Source organism: Rhineura floridana, chromosome 11 (assembly GCF_030035675.1).
Source record: "Rhineura floridana isolate rRhiFlo1 chromosome 11, rRhiFlo1.hap2, whole genome shotgun sequence".
NCBI lineage: Eukaryota > Metazoa > Chordata > Lepidosauria > Squamata > Rhineuridae > Rhineura > Rhineura floridana.
This window is the reverse complement of record NC_084490.1, coordinates 58,703,737-58,720,228: the sequence shown is the minus strand read 5'-3', so window position 1 is coordinate 58,720,228 and position 16,492 is coordinate 58,703,737. Positions and strand designations below refer to the sequence as shown.

At 45.7% G+C, this 16,492-nt stretch overlaps 1 protein-coding gene across 2 annotated transcripts in view; it reads right to left on the bottom strand.

The window, feature by feature from the left end:
• Positions 1-16,243, bottom strand: part of ACE (angiotensin I converting enzyme) — a 72,293-nt gene extending 56,050 nt beyond the window's left edge. For both annotated transcript variants that reach the window (XM_061588235.1, XM_061588236.1), the window contains exon 1: positions 15,834-16,243. In XM_061588235.1, coding sequence (XP_061444219.1) covers positions 15,834-16,061 — 228 coding nt within the window. In that variant the 5' untranslated portion in view covers positions 16,062-16,243. The remainder of the gene's footprint in view (positions 1-15,833) is intronic.
• Positions 16,244-16,492: the final 249 nt, after the last annotated feature.

The following is a 16,492-nucleotide window of genomic DNA, read 5'->3' as shown; positions in this document are numbered from 1 at the left end:
CAGGAGCCCCTGAGGGGCCCCTGAGGGGCCCTCCGCTCCCCTTCTGCGATCCGCACCCACCCCACACCCCACACTTACCTGTCAGCTGGCTTTTTAGCATTGCCCTTAATGAAGATGGTGGCCGCAGCTTCCCTAAACGTACTGAAGTCGCTGCCGCCATCTTAGTTGATGGCAGAGATGTGTGCGCGTATCACGCACGTGTGCCATCAACAAAGATGGTGGCGGAGGCTTCATTCCCCTTAGGGAAACCGTGGCCACCATCTTCATTAAGGGCAATTGTAAAGACTAGACAGGTGTGGGGGGCATGGGGGGGCACGCACGCATGCATACACACACCTTCTAAGTATGTGTAGAAGGAGGAGTGGGTGACTCAGGGAGACAGGAGATGCTGTAGAAAAAAACCTTCCTATCTTCTAGTTCAAAAGTACAAATCCCTATGCAAAATGAATGCTTGGCCTGCTTAGAGAGTGTGAATTCTTTTAGGAAAACCAGGCTTTTTTGTCTTAATCCAGAGAAAGCCCCCAGAGAAAGAGAATGGAAGTGGCAAAGCCTATGCACCCAGCTGTTTGTTTTTTAAAACAATGTGTTTTTTTCTATTGCTGTAGGGCTTTCCGAGTCAGTTATGCAGGCCCCAATGAGAGTCAATTACAAGCAATCAGCTATTAGTGCCTACTTCAAAAAGCCAAGACAAGTTGTGGAGAGTGAGAATTATGTAATTACAGAAGAGACAGTGAATCCTGATGATATCATCCCATCTATGTTATCAAGCAGTTTGGCAGCAGCAAGAGATAAATGTATAGACACTGAGTTCAGTAATTCAAGCAATATCTCTGACCGTGAGAAAGGACAGTGAAATGGTGACAGTGACAGAGAAGCAGAAAGCAGTATTCAAGCCTGACCAGATTATTCTATAACCATAGGAGATTGTATAATCTTAGAAGTGGGCATGGCTGTGAGGGAACATGACTATCATGAAGGGACCCTGCACTTCTGAATTTGCCACTGTGCTACTGATAAAACTAAACTATGGCCTACCGGCATGTGAATGTATTGACACATCCACAGTGCTGCTGCAAGTGAGCAACGTGCTCTGGCAAAGGCCTGAAATGGATTGAGATCTTATACATCTCTCCATCCAAGTCTACCTCTCCTAAATTCCCCTGCTTGACATGTGTGACTCCTTATAAGCCCAACCTCCTGGTTTGAATGCAAGTGTTTCTTCTTCTGTGCCTTCCCTCCTAACGGGTCTCTCAGAGTCATTGAGAAAGCTCAGTGGAGTGGGAGCTAGTAGTACATGGCGGGGTAGGGTGGCAGCACTCACCTGACCTCCCAACACCTGTGTCGTCACTGCTTACCAGGAAGAAGGGAGGAGGGCAGAGAGGTCAGTATGGTGCAAATGCACCAGTGGAGCCAACCCAGTGCTGGTGCCAGTAACTTTGCACTGCATTGACTTTCCCATCACCTCCTACCTGACCCCCTGGTAGGCAGCAAGCTCTATCTATCTATGGTGATCACTCAGGACTGAGTAAGATTGCCTTCCAAAATAAGGTCTTTAATGGTGGGTCCGTAAGTGACTGTGGAGGCCAATCCTAGATCCACACAGCCTCGCACAGTGAGGACATAGGTTTCCAGATGGAAGACAGTCGCAATGAGAATTGGCTTGACGTGCCTTCCACTTAGCCCATTTGTCCCTTTCACCCTGTGTTTGTGCTCCTTCAAAGTCCATAGCACCTTTGATAATAGCTGACCTCCAATTGAGACGCTTATGGGCCAAAGCTTCCCAGGTCTTGATGCTCATGTTACATTCTTTTAGGTTATCTTTAAGAACGTCTTTGAACCTCTTTTGCTGTCCACCGATATTCCGTTCTCCATCCTTAAGTTGGGAGTAAAGTAGTTGCTTTGGAAGATGATAATCAGGCATTCGAACAACATGCCTGGTCCAGCAAGCTACTCAGCTGTCAGGAGGTCAGGTTAGCACTTCTGCTCCATCCCTTTGTCTGCTATTAGAGGGAGATACTGGACTCCTCAGGTGGATAATTGGGTTCAGGGAAAGGCATCTTCAGGCTCATGACCATTAGGCCAAGGTTCAGCATCAAGAACCCAGTCCAGTCCTCCACTGGTAGTATAGCAACCCTAGACACTGCCAGGTCACCCTCCTCTGTCTTTGCTGGGGCCATGACAGTGAACATGCCCTGGCTCTTCCTCTAGTACAGACAGCATTGCTATCTTGTTTTAATTGTGTTTTTATGATCTTATGTATATTTTTTTTAAAAAAGATTTGCTGTTACCTGCTGTGAGATTTTTGGCTGACAGTCAGGACAGAAGTGGTCTAAATAAATAAATAAAACTAGGCACAGTTTGCCCAGATTCAGAGATAACAACCGACTGTGATTAGTTGAAAACAAAAGCAAATGCTTCCAATGTCAGGGGCTGTGCCAGAGAAAGAGAAATGAGGTGGGCGATGTTCATGCTCTGCAGTTAGCATTACATCCAGAAACAGTTAGTGGAACTAAATGGATTAGCACCAGATAAAAACGTACCCAAGGTACTGTGTACTCTTGCCCTAAAAGACTCTGCCCAGATTGTATGCTAAGAAAAGCTGCATTAGGCAGCTCAAATAAATGATGCAAAACCACACTTGCCTATATTAGCTTTGCACAATTTATTCTACTTCTGCTATATACAGGGAGAAATGAAAGTATTAATCCCCCTTCCCCCCCTTTTAAAGCATGGTTCATGTGACATTTTCATGGCCGTAAGAGTTAAAACAATTGCCACTTTTTAAAAAAAAAATGGAAAGCTTTGGTTCTCAGGATGCTACGCTCTGCACTCGACACCAGGTTCTGCAGCGTGTGTAACATACACGTAGAATGCCTCTTTGCCTTGACTTGTGTTGGACAGCTTGTTAAGCCCCAGCTCTGCAGACGTAGCAGCCCTAGGCTAATGCAAGAACGGTGTTACTCTGGAGCTTTTTACAGCTACTCAGGTTTTAATGAGAAGAGGAGAAGCAGTCAGGCTAAGCACAAGCGGGAAGGAGTTGCAACAGATTAGCTCATCGCTTCTGCGCGGCTTGGCTGATTAGGCTGAATTGTTTTGGCTGCAAGGATGGGGTAGGGAACTTTCTTGGGTGATGGGACTTCTTTTGGGACCCATATACTCTTCCCTATCCACATGAAGGTCATGCTCGGCGGGTGACATGGAGAAGAGAGAGGCAAGCTATTTAATTTAAGGGTGACTGTAGATATAGGAACCAACAGCTATCAAATAAGCAGTGGCCAGTTTGGATAAGCAAGCAGAAGATAGTTTGTTTTAAAACTTTTTAAAACAGAGATAGGTAATTCTGAAATCATCATAGGACCAGCAGATCTGTGTTCAACAAAGTTGGTGTCCTGTTCTGGTCCCGGGGCAAGGCAAGGCAGTTGCTGCAGAACCAGGGAAAGCTCCTAGTGAGCAAATTGCTCTGGCAAGGGTTGGATGTGAACTCCATCCTTTTGAGCCTCTGACTCCAGTTCACCTCTCCTAGGCTCTGTCTACTGTCTGCAGCCCAAACAAGATGCGGGGTGATAGGTTGGGCCTCAGAGCAGGCCAGCTGGCAGGTTGGACACCCCATGGGGGGGAGCCTCAGCACCGCATATGGGGAGGGGCAGCTTCAGCAACCCATGGGGGGAAGGGAGGCTTTGGTGATGGTAGATGGGGTTGGCAAGCAAAGCCAGCAGGGGAGGAGCCCATAGTAAAGTATAATTGTTTTAAAATGTTAATTTATGCACATTAAACAACATACACACTTGAAGCTGGTATGCAAATATATGCATGTGCCTATCAGGACACCTTTCTTTGTCCCCATGCCTTTTGCTGCTTCTGAAACAGCCCGCCCAGCCCTGGGAACTTCAATTTGGTTTGGAGGTCAGCCCATAATCTAAATGCCTGAGCACTCATATCTTGGGGGGGGGATACTTCACCTGTGAACAGCTCACAAATGTCTGCATTGTGAGTTTCAGTCTTTCAAATCTCCTTTATTATTGCTACTTCCACTTTCCATTGATCAAGGGGATGGAGCGACTCCCTTACGAGGAAAGGTTGCAGCATTTGGGGCTTTTTAGTTTAGAGAAAAGGCGGGTCAGAGGAGACATGATAGAAGTGTATAAAATTATGCATGGCATTGAGAAAGTGGATAGAGAAAAGTTCTTCTCCCTCTCTCATAATACTAGAACTCGTGGACATTCAAAGAAGCTGAATGTTGGAAGATTCAGGACAGACAAAAGGAAGTACTTCTTTACTCAGCGCATAGTTAAACTATGGAATTTGCTCCCACAAGATGCAGTAATGGCCACCAGCTTGGATGGCTTTAAAAGAAGATTAGACAAATTCATGGAGGACAGGGCTATCAATGGCTACTAGCTGTGATGGCTGTGCTCTGCCACCCTAGTCAGAGGCAGCATGCTTCTGAAAACCAGTTGCCGGAAGCCTCAGGAGGGGAGAGTGTTCTTGCACTCGGGTCCTGCTTGCGGGCTTCCCCCAGGCACCTGGTTGGCCACTGTGAGAACAGGATGCTGGACTAGATGGGCCACTGGCCTGATCCAGCAGGCTCTTTTTATGTTCTTATGGCACTGGAAAAAATAATGATGTGGACAAGTCAGATCAAGCTTCTATTGCTTATCTTATGACCAAAGACTTTTACAAAACATGAAAGAGGCTCAAAGGTATACAACACATAATTTTTTTATCCTTGATTTTTTTCTACTGTTTTTTATATAAATAGTATTATCTGTACTTGTATTTGCTAAAATACTGAAAATACCATGTATATAAATACAGTAAATAAAAAAACAGAATCAAGGATTTAAAAGCAGCAATAAAATAAGGGATAAAAAGCAGTAAAATAAATATTAAAATGATCATCTTATCAGGGCATCACCATGACAATCTATATCCTATTTCTGAAAGCCCTTTTGTACACAGCTTTGCATCAGCTAGTACAGAGAGAGAGAGAGAGAGAGAGACTGCAAGTCACAAAAAAGTCAGTATCTGGCAATAGACGGCATGTTTTTCTGGGATCTTTTTAGTGTAATCCTCAATAAACAAACAAAAAATAGTATCTAGGGGGGGAAAGGGTTCTAAATATAAAAAAGATCTTCTATCTCAGTAGCTCCACAAAGACATCTACACTGAGCCTGAGGAGTATGATGATATCACCATCAAATATGGACAATGGCATAGTCTGAAAACGGATAGCCATAAAACCTAACTTGAGTTTAAGAAAAGTAAGATTAACCAAAAGTGAAGCTCTCCAACTATCATTTTTTATATAGCCAAAACCACCTGGAAATTGTTGAAGTGGAAATTATTGGTCTGTCAGACAATGTTAAAAAAATCCAAATTTAATTATACAGCCACAAGAGTGGCTGTATACTAGAGCTTAGCATGGATTTTTCATATTCCTCAATGTTAAATTGAAAATGCCCCCATGCCATTCTCCTGCTTCCCATAAGCTCATTTCAAAACAAAACCTTACAAAACTTATGGTCCTAAATTCAGAAACGCTTGCTTAATCACTCTTTTATGGCAGTACACACAATAGTCAGAGAGAATTGAGAGTTCAAAGTGTAAAACAAGAGAGAAAAAATCCAGACCCTTGTTGGACTTTTTTCTGTGAGAGTTCTGCTGAGAGTTGTTAAGGAGACTATTCCCCTGACAGAGCTCAAGTGGCCAGAGTGGATAGTAGCTCCGTGAGGTGGCCTGTCTTAGCAACTCTCAGCACCCGTATTTATTATTTTATTTATATCCTGCCCTTTCTCCCAGCAGGAGCCCTTCACAAACTATACTTCCCAGGATTCTTTGGCAGAAGCCATGACTGTCTAAAGTGAAATAAGGGTCTGGTGTGGATGTGTCCAGGAACAGCTTTGGTTTAAATTTGGGTAGGAACCTACATGTGTCTGCTGTAGAATAAAAATGTGGGGAAAACCCTGAAAAACAATGATACTGTTCACAATGTTTTCCTTTTGGAAAGGAAAGGGGTTTTCCCTTTGCCCAATGCCTGCCCCCAATCTCCTTCCCTCCCCTCTCTCTCCCCTCCCTCCCCTTCCCCCAAGTCAGTTTCACCTATCCTGAGCATGATGGTACAAGAGTAAATCCAATTGAACTCAAAAAGCATGCAAATAATCTAATCTGCCCTCCCCTCCTTCCCCTACTATCCCCTCACTTTTGCCCCTTTCCTCCCCCTTCCTTTGCTCCACCCTCCCCATCCCCTTCCCCTCCCCTCCTTCTCCCTTCCTTTCCCTCTCTTCGTCCTTCCCTCTCCTGTTCCCTCCCCCTCCTCCTCCTCCTCCATGGTCAGTTTTACCTTTTCTAAGCATGATTGCATGAAACTAAATCCCATTGAACTCAATAAGCATGCAAATGATCAGACCTGCCTTTCCCCTCCCCCTCTCTCCTCTCCTTCCCCTCCCCTCCTTTCCCTCTCCTTTCCCTTCCTCCTCCTTTCTTCCTCCCCTCCCTTCTTCCTCCTCCCCTGCCCACTCCACCTCTCCCTTCCTACTCCTACTCCTCCCCATGGTCAGTTTCATCTACTCTAAGTATGATTGCACGGGAGTAAATCCTCCCTCCCATCTGCTCCTATCCCCTCCCCCCCTGCCCTTCTTCCTCCCTTTCCCCTGCATTTTCCCCTCCTCCCCTCCCCATCTCTCCATGGTCAGTTTCACCTATCCTAAGCATGATTGCAGGAGAGTAAATCCCATTGAACTCAATAAGCATGCAAATGATCAATCCATTCTCGGCAAACTTGCACAGGATTCAATTTCTAACATCCCAGATTAAAAAGCAGAGAAATTCACTAATAGGCCAAAAAAAAAAAAAAAACCACCCTTGTGGTTTAACAATGTACCGATAGCCAACATATATTTCTATCAAACTTTAAAAAGCAGTGAAATTGGGCAGTTACAGTGAATGCACCAGGGGAACAGGAGACCTGACCTCATCTCTGAAATATTGTATTGCCCTACAAATTTGTAAAAATGCAAAAACACTTTGGGTTGATCTTTCACAGTCCAGTCCAATACCTGAGTCATTTGGAAGAATTTGGTAACATGTGCCTCTGAGCATATGGTGCATAACACCTGCAATCAGCCCAAATAACAGAAACAAGACGTGCTGTGCTGATCTTGTTTTAGCAGGGAGGAAGCAATGTTATTAAGACAGTTGATATAGTTCAGATTTGTTGTTGTTATGTGCCTCCAAGTTGACCACGACTTGTGGCGACCCTATGAATCAGTGACCTCCAAGAGCATCTGTCATGAACCACCCTGTTCAGATCTTGTAAGTTCAATAGTTCAGATAGTCACTTTAAATGTTTGATTTACTTTGCAATTTTAGTGAAGTTTCCTATAGTAAGCCATTTTCTTTTGCTTCTGTTTCTGTGAATATGTGAAGTACAGCAACATTTGTAAATTTTACATTAAAAAAATCTCCAAAAATAATAGTGGAATAATGGCACTCACTGTTCTGCAGAATAGTCTCCAATGGACATGAGTAGTTTCTCAGTTTGCACAAGATGAAACAGTGGGAGGTGAAATATATTCTAGAAAATTTCTCTGTGCTCTATGTACTCTGTGTTTTCATGCCCACCTTTCCTTAAGTGAACTGATTTAAGCATAACAGGCTGAAAACATGCATCTTGGGCAGGCCAAGTTTATTTTTTCCAACAGCTAGATTCATTGCTTAAGCAGATACAATATTTAAGTAAATATTGTAATCAGTCTGATTTTACATCAAACTGCAGTTTCAGATTCAACTATTAATGCACCCAAAATAGAAATAGAACATAACCTCCAGTATGAAACACAAAAGGCTGTCTTCACCATCATATGACATTGACCAATAAAAGGCTTTGAAATTAATAAAAATAAATTTGACAAAAATTTCTAGGATGAATAATGAAAGAAATACAATTTTCTAGGTTAGATTCTCTGTAGAAACAGTAGTAACATAGGAAAGAAGCAAAGTAAGAACACTAACAAACATACAAAAATGTAATTTTCCATCTTTGAAGATGGCAGGTGAGGACGTCAGGTCTCCTGTTCCCCTGGTGCATTCACTATAGCTGCCCAATTTCCCTGCTTTTTTAAACTGCTCTTAAACTGCAAGGTTTTTTTTTTGCCTATTAGTGAATATCTGTATTAGGGATGATGAAAGAATTTGCAAAGACAGTACAAGTCTCATGATATCTGGAGACACAATCTCCTGGAAGGAATGAAGGGATGTAAATCTAATAATAATAAAAAGATGGCTATCTGAAGATTTTCAGGTTTTTAAAAAGAATTAATTATACCATTATGGACGCAGGCCACAACAGAAGAAACTCTAACTTCTGCACAAATTAGAGTTGATGAAGGATGAGGGGACAAAACTAAACAAATATTCCAAAAAACTATTCCATTTTCACAATTTGAGAATCATCCCACCCCCAAATCTCTGCCCTGAACAAAATCTGAGCCACTCATCTTGCTTCAAGACAGTTTTAAAGCAGGAGCAATTAGAAGCAGGGGCCCCAAGGTTGTAGAGGCTGAAAGCTTTTTTATTTTCATTTACAAAAATGTATCGTTAAAATTAATGTATAAGTATTTAAATTACACCATTGGTCAATCGGTTGCTCATCTATTAACCACTGACATTTGTGATGTACTTTCCTAAGACCATAATTTAGGAATTTTTTAAAAAGTAATTAATCTTTAGATTTTCCTGTTTACAATATTGTTGTGGGTTTGGGGGTTGAGACGGATGATTTGGAACCCTGCACCTGGAGGTGGGCTCTGCAGCTGAGAAACCTGCTCTGCTGGTCAGATGAGTCTCCTTTGTTAGTCTAATAGAGTGGCCAGGTGGACTAATGGGTCTACCAAGTGTCCATTAACTGGTGAATTGGCCAGGGAGATCCTATTGTTATTGAAACTGTTCAGAAGAGCCCCCACCCCACCCGCCCCAAAAGAGAGACTTATGTTTTTAGCTAGTCTGAGGAAAGGCTGGGAACTGAAGACACACAGAGAGGCCTGCTCCCTGAACAATGGCTTCAGGATGCCTCCTATACTCCTGATGGAAAAGCAAGAGGAAGAAGGGCGGGATATAAACTAATAACAAATAAATATTGTTGAGAAGAAGGCTTAACAGCAAAGGAGCTAAAACACAGTCTTGTTTAACTCCTTGATTTATCAAAATTGCGTCAAAGACCCTGAGATTCCCTTTTTGATTCTAGCAATAATATTGGTGTGAAGCTCCCACCTATATACTTTTTTATTAAATTCCATCAAATGCTAAAAGTGATATGCCAAAAATTTAATTACATTCCAAAAATTTCTTAATAGTTATGAATTGGTTATGCATCATGATTCTACTAAAAATTACATCAGTTGTTGTGTAATCATACTCCCCTTGTAAAATTCTTTCCAATCTCCTTCTTTCCCTACATCAAATTGATTAACATGAACAATCATGTACTGGTATCATCATCACCATTCTTTCATATGTAACTTGCTAAGTTAATAGTGACTCAATGTGTCATCTAACAATGATATAATTTGTTAACCTGGAACTGAAAGAATAAACCTGTTAACCTGTTGTTTACCTTCTCTGCCACTTATATTCATCAGTTTAATCATATAAATTGTGTCCCAGATCTTTGCTCTTTAAGCTTTTACTGAGAGTGGGGAATCTGTCCCCCCCCCCCCAGTTCTTGACACATATCTCTCTGGGCTGCTGTTAAAAGACATTTATCTATATATGTATTGCCTAACTTGCACCATAAGCTATTTCAATATACTAAATCGAATGCCATGGCTAAGTTCACAACAGCCACATAGAGATATTTAGTAGGGCCTTCAGTGGTTTGTTGAGCAAAACAGTGGAAAATTCATACAACCGTCAACTGTAGTTTGGCCTTTTCTGAGAACAGCTTGTACAGGAAGCAGGATATGATTGGCCTCCTCCCATTCTTCTCAAGATATTTACCATATAATTTGGAGGAAACCTCTAAAATGCGTATTGGACATACTAAAGTGCTGCTCTCAACTTTTGTTAGTTCTCAGACATCCATGATAAAGAGGCTGGTGTTGAAAGGAATTAGTGCGTACATCTGGATCTCTAAACTGAAGTTCAGCTTGTGCTCTGGTCTGACCGATGTATATAAAGCAGGTAGGTGTCTGGCCAGAGGGAGCAGGGAAGAGAGTGCTACTTTTTAGTTAGTTATTTTTTAATGAAGAGTGCTACTTAACCTCATAGGGTGCAACCCAGCCCTACTTAGTCACTTTAACTTCAATGAGTAAACATGTGCTTACATTTCCCCCTCGTAGAAATCTATGTCACCTTAGTTTAGAGTGCTATGTCTGTTTGGAGCAAAGCACGCATTAAAGCCTCATGCTGTGGGAGAAGGCAAAATATTTAGCCAGTCTGGGAGGAAACTAGTTCCTGATCTTAGATATGAAAGATCATCTCAAAAATCTGAGGGATATCTTTCCAAACTATTTCTAGTTGTGCCCATCTCCAACAACCACATAGGAAGAGTGAAACAAAAACTGGTTGTCAGTCTTGAAAAAAAATGGAAATGGACTGCCTTCAAGTCAATCCCAACTTATGGCACCCTATGAATAGAGTTTTCATGGTAAGTGGTATTCAGAGGGAGTTTACCATTGCCTCCCTCCAAGGCTGGGTCACCCAGTGAGCTTCATGGCTGTGTGGGGATTCAAACCCTGGTCTCCCAGGTCGTAGTCCAGCACCTTAACCACTACACCACACACACAAACCTGAAGTTCTGGTCACTGCACTCCAGCCCACCACTACCACTAGAGACTTTCTTATTCAACATGCTGCCTCTATTGCGTCCGCAGAGTGCTGTCCCAGGAGGCTGTTCCAAGTGGCCCAGAGCCTGGCCGGTCCAGTAGCCCTGGAACTGATGGAACATGCTAAGGCCTCCTGTGATGAGTTTGCAAAGCACTTTACAGAGAAAATCGATCGTATTAAGAGTGCTATTCCGTGCGCTGTGGACACAGTGAGCGAGCCAGAGGCAGCCAGTGATGCTCCGGTGGTGTGGGATCGGTTCCAGCTTCTTCCTTCTGATGAAGTGGACAAGGTGCTGTCAACCTTAAAGCCAACCACTTGCTTACTCGACCCTTGCCCGTCGTGGCTCATTATGAGCTGCAAGGACAGGCTGGGCGAGGGGATCAAGATGGTGGTAAAAACTTCCCTGGAAGAGGGAGTAATACCATCAGCCCTCAAGGAGGCAGTAATAAAACCGATTCCAAAGAAGCCCTCCTTGGATCCCCAAGATCTGAACAACTTTTGCCCAGTCTCAAATCTGCCATTCCCGGGCAAGGCGGTTGAGTAGGTGGTGGCGAAGCAGTTGCAAGTGCATTTGGAGGAAGCGGATTATCTGGATCCATTTCAGTCAGACTTCAGGCCTGGACATGGGACTGAAATGGCCTGGTCGCCTTGGTGGATGATAGGGGTGAATGCACCTTCTTTGTCCTCCTGGATCTCTCAGCAGCTTTTGATACCATTGACCACGGTATCCTTCTGGACCACCTGAAGAGGTTAGGCATAGGGGTCACTGTATTGCAGTGGTTCCGTTCCTTCCTCTCTGGTAGGTACCAGAGAGTGGCATTGGGGGATGAGGTTTCGGATCCTTGGCCTCTCACTTGTGGGGTACCACAGGGTTCCATCCTCTCCCCGATGCTGTTCAACATCTATATAAAGTCGCTGGGGGCTATCATCAGAAGATTTGGGCTGCAATGTCACCAGTATGCTGATGACACGCAGCTCTATCTCTCATTCAAATCTTCAACGAGGTTGGTTGTAGAAACCCTATCCAAGTGCCTGGGGTCGGTGAGTGGCTGGATGGGAAGGAATAAGCTGAAGCTGAACCCTGACAAAACCGAGGTACTGTTTGTGAGAGACAAGGGAAGGTTGGGGGATGTTGACCTGGTGCTCAATGGGGTACAATTGCCCCTGAAAGACCAGGTCCACAGCCTGGGGGTCATTCTTGACTCCCAGCTGTGCATGAAGGCTCAGGTCTCAGCTGTGAGCCAGGCAGCACTGTATCAACTCCATCTGATACGGAGGCTACGCCCCTACCTTCTCAACCATCTGCTCCGATCTGTGGTACATACCCTGGTCTCCTCTCACCTAGACTACTGTAATGTGCTCTACTTGGGGTTACTGTTTTCCAGTCTGGAAGCTGCAACTGGTACAGAATGCAGCGGCTCGCCTGATTAAATGCAGCCGCCGGCGAGATCACATCACTCCAGTGCTGAAGGAGTTGCACTGGTTACCGGTTGTTTTCCGGGCTCAATTCAAGTTGTTGGTTCTGACCTTTAAAACCCTATAAGGTTTCAGCCCAGTCTATCTGAAGGAGCGCCTCCAACATCATCAGGAATGCCGCTCAACAAGATCAGCCTCAAAAAGCCTTCTCTCCATCCCACCAGTTAAAACAGCTAGACTGGTGAGAACTAGGGAGAGGGCTTTTTCAATTGTGGCTCCCACTTTGTGGAATTCCCTCCCAAATGATCTCTGCCATGCCCCCTCTATGATGAGCTTCCGCCAGGCCTTGAAGACCTGGCTCTTCAGGCAGGCTTTTGGGGTAGGTTAGGTTTTATTATTATTGTTGAGACTTTTAATGTTTTAATGTATTTGTATGTTTTTATTTTGTACGTCGCCCAGAGTGGCTAGACAGCCAGCCAGATGGGCGACAAATAAATAAATAACATCCACATCAGTCACTGGCTACTGCTAGGAACCATAACTCAACCCTTTCATTTACAAATACACTTGGCTCCACCCCAACATCCTCAAGCCTTCCAGCCTCTCTCTTGTTGAGTGGCCCATTAGCTGCCATCTGGCCTTTCCGTGCTTCCCTATAACATCAGAACTTTTGCCCTTTGTGAGCAGAATAGGTCCATGAAGTGATACAAAAGGGAAAGAAAAGTCCCTTTTGTCTTCTGCCCACTACACAAAGATGTCCTAGACTATCACCTGGTTGGAACCAGGAGAACCCTGGAGAAAGCACAGCCCACTAGCCCTCAGTTCTGTTTGTTCTTAGGCAAACCTTGTCGCTTTGCTGTCCTGTTGAAACATACACCATTAAGTGTAGTCCTCAGTAGTCTCTGTCTGCAAAGGATTTTGTGAGCCTTCAGTGAGAAGCAGCTCCTTGCTTAATGGGAGAAACATCTCTCTCCCTGTGGCTACATGATCAAGAAAGAGGCTGCAAAGAGTTCACAGGAGGAGGACTGGGAGTCAAGCACTCCCTGTCATTCTCAGTCTGCCACCTTCATGCTGGAAATCAACAGCCACAGTCCACAAAGCAGGCTGCTGCTGCTGCTGCTGTTTAATTTTTAATCTTGTCTGAGGGCTTCTGTCTTTCAAACACTTGCTTTGCACAGAGCGCATTTTCATTCTGTATTACCAACTGTGAGAACTGCACTATGTGTGCAGGAGGGGGGTGCTGTGCTGGATGAATCAACTTGGAATGGAAGATTGATCTGGAAAACAGCACTGTCTCTCCACTCATGGCCACCACCACACCTGCTTCCCTTAGACACGGACCTCCAGCCATAGCTTGGAGAAGAAGCAACTGGGCAGCACTGGAGTGCCTCTTGGAATGAGGAGAGGAGACATGAAACAGTCAGAGAAGCCATGGGTGGGGGGAATCCAGGCCACAGACTAGGTAGTGACTCCGCACCATTAGACTTCACATCACTTACCCTTTGCTTGTGATAGCTTGCATGGCTGGCATGCTTGGTAAGAATATAGGGCTAGTCCTATAGAATATGGGCCTAGTCCTTCTAGTCTAGTAACTTGTTTCCCACAGTGGCCAGTCAGAGCCCACAAGCAGGGCATAAGGGAGCATAGCAAGAGTCCTGCTGGATCAAATGCAACATACTATTTCCCCCAATTGGCCAGCCAGATGCCTGCCAAAAGCCCGCTGGCAGGACCTGAGGAAAACAGCCTTCTCCTGTTGTGGTTTCCCAGCATCATGCATTTGGAGGCATGATGCCTCCAATCCTGGAGGAAATACATAGCCCTCATGACTCGTAGCCACTGATAGATAAATTCAGAGAGGGTAAGGCTAACTCCCATTGAAGCTGACAGCCAGCACCACATCTCATGAAAGTGAAACCCACAGTTTAACTATGCAGTGTCTGAGGACTTCCTCTTGTTCCTCCTAAGTCCCCACTATTCAGATGCATTGGATGACCCCAAGTTCTCAGATTAGGAGAGAGGGAGAAACATGTTCTCTCCATCCACTTTCTCCAAACCATGCTTACTGATATCGCCCTCTCTCGTGTCCCTCCTTAAATCTCCTTCTTTCTAACCTGGAAAAGCCAAAGATGTTGCAACCTTTCTTTGCAGGGGAAGTGATCCACCACCACCACCACCACCGTCACAGGGACGTAGGAAGCTGCCATATACTCAATCAGACCATTGGTCTATTTAGCTCAGTATTGTCCACACTGACTGGCAGCAGCTCTCCAAGATTTTGGACACGATTCTCTCCCAGCGCTACCTGGAGGTGCTGGGGATTGAACCTGGGACCTTCTGCGTGCAAGATGCTCTGCCACTGAGTGATGGCCCTTCCCTATTCTGGTTTCTCTTTTCTGCATCTTTTCCAGCTCTACAATGTCCTTTGTGAGATGCAGCATGATGACATCATTGAGTGGCAGATGTTGGGAGATAAACCGACATAGGGGATAACTACCCTGATCATAAAGGTTCAGTTTAGCCATCATCCCCCATATTCCCCCCCATTGCTATTTAAAAGCCTTCTATATTTGTGGCCATCACCACATCTCGTAGCAGTGAATTTGGCAAATTAGTTATCTGTTGGGTGAAGAGGTACTTCCTTTCCCTGGCCTGAACTTCTTGGTTTACTAGTTTTTATGCTTAACCCCATTCCTCACCATCCCACTCCAATGCCCACTGAGCCCAGGGAGAGGAAAAGCCGCACGGTATGGATGCTTCAGAATAAGATACTGTGGCAATGAGTTTGGGGAATGCTAACTTCACACCTAAATTGCTGCTTTATCTCATCTTGGAATCATTAAACAGTCCTAGGGAAATCTGTCTCTCGGTCTCAGTTTCCCCATCTGTAAAATGGAACTGTAATAGCATCACTACGGGGGCAGCTAGGAAAGCCATCGCATACAAAATACGCTATGACAACTACTGCTGATGATCTTTAATGCTACGGTAGCTACTGTGTTTAGCAGAGTAATGACTCTACCTTGGCACAGAACGCTCACTTAGACTGCAGAAAACGTCCGAATATGCATTAGATTGACCAAGATGGGGTCAGATCAGGTGACAGCAGAGAAGCCTGCAAGGAGAACCCAGGCTGGGGGGGGGGGGCTTTGCTCAAGAAGAGTGCCCTGAGGAGGGATGCAAGGGGTCGGGAACAACAGAAGAATATATAGGAAATTAGTGAGCATTGCTTTAACACCAGAGACAGCAGCTGGGACTAATAAGGGGATCAACTGTTGTGTGTGCCTTGTGGGGCAGAAGCAGAGCTCTAGGCCCAACTGGAAGTGGACATTTTGCCCAGGAACAGGGTGGGAGGCAGGCTCACGCTGGGACCGTTCAGCCTGGCTTTGCAAATATTTAAGGGGGGGGAAAGTTGCAGAAGGAGGGCAGAAGAAAGGAAACCGAAAAGTCAAGAAAGAAAATGGGCTGAGAAAGATCCCCCTAAGAAAAGTGACGCTGGGACTGAGGTGGCGGCAGAGGCTCCTTCGCAGCCTTGGAGGAGCCCGCTGGGCTCTGCCCGTGGCTGCTGGGGGGCGAGGAAGGGCAAGGGTGCTGCTGACCTGCTGCTGGGCGTTAAAGTCCGTCAGGTTGGTGTTGTAGTTCCAGCTGGCAGAGACGCTTTCGAAGAAGACGGTTTCCCCGGTGCTGTTATAGTCCGTGGCGAACTGGCGGGCTCCCTCCTCCGTCGCCGAGTAATTGCCGGGCACCGGAGGGGCATCCAAGGCGAGCGCCGACCCGAGGAGCAGCAGCAGCAGCAGCAGCAGGACGCTCGGCGCTGCTGGAGGCATCTTGGCACAAGCCGCCGCCGTCCCCGTCCAGAGCGCCTGCCCGCTTATAAGCTCCCGGCTCCCCCAAGACCCTGCCCACCGCGCCTGCCTCGCTCCGCGGACCAGATAAGCGCCGAGGCTGCCTGGGGCTCGCCGCTGCCCGCCCGCCTCCCTACCAGGAGCTGCAGCCGCCGCAAATCATTCGCTGGAAGGACAGCCCCTGGTGCCTCGCCAAAGTCCACTTGCTGCCTCGCCGTCACGGGGAAAACACACCCCGATGCAAAGCGCGCGAGAGAGGCGGAGGGATGGATAGGATCGCAGCCCCTCGCGAAGAATGGCCGGGAGAAAAGAGGAGGGGGGAGGAGGGGGGAGCGAGCGAGAGTTAGGAGGAAGAGGACTTGAGGGGGAAGAGAGTCGGCCCGCGGAGCCCGGTTCTGTCCTGTTGAAAGAGA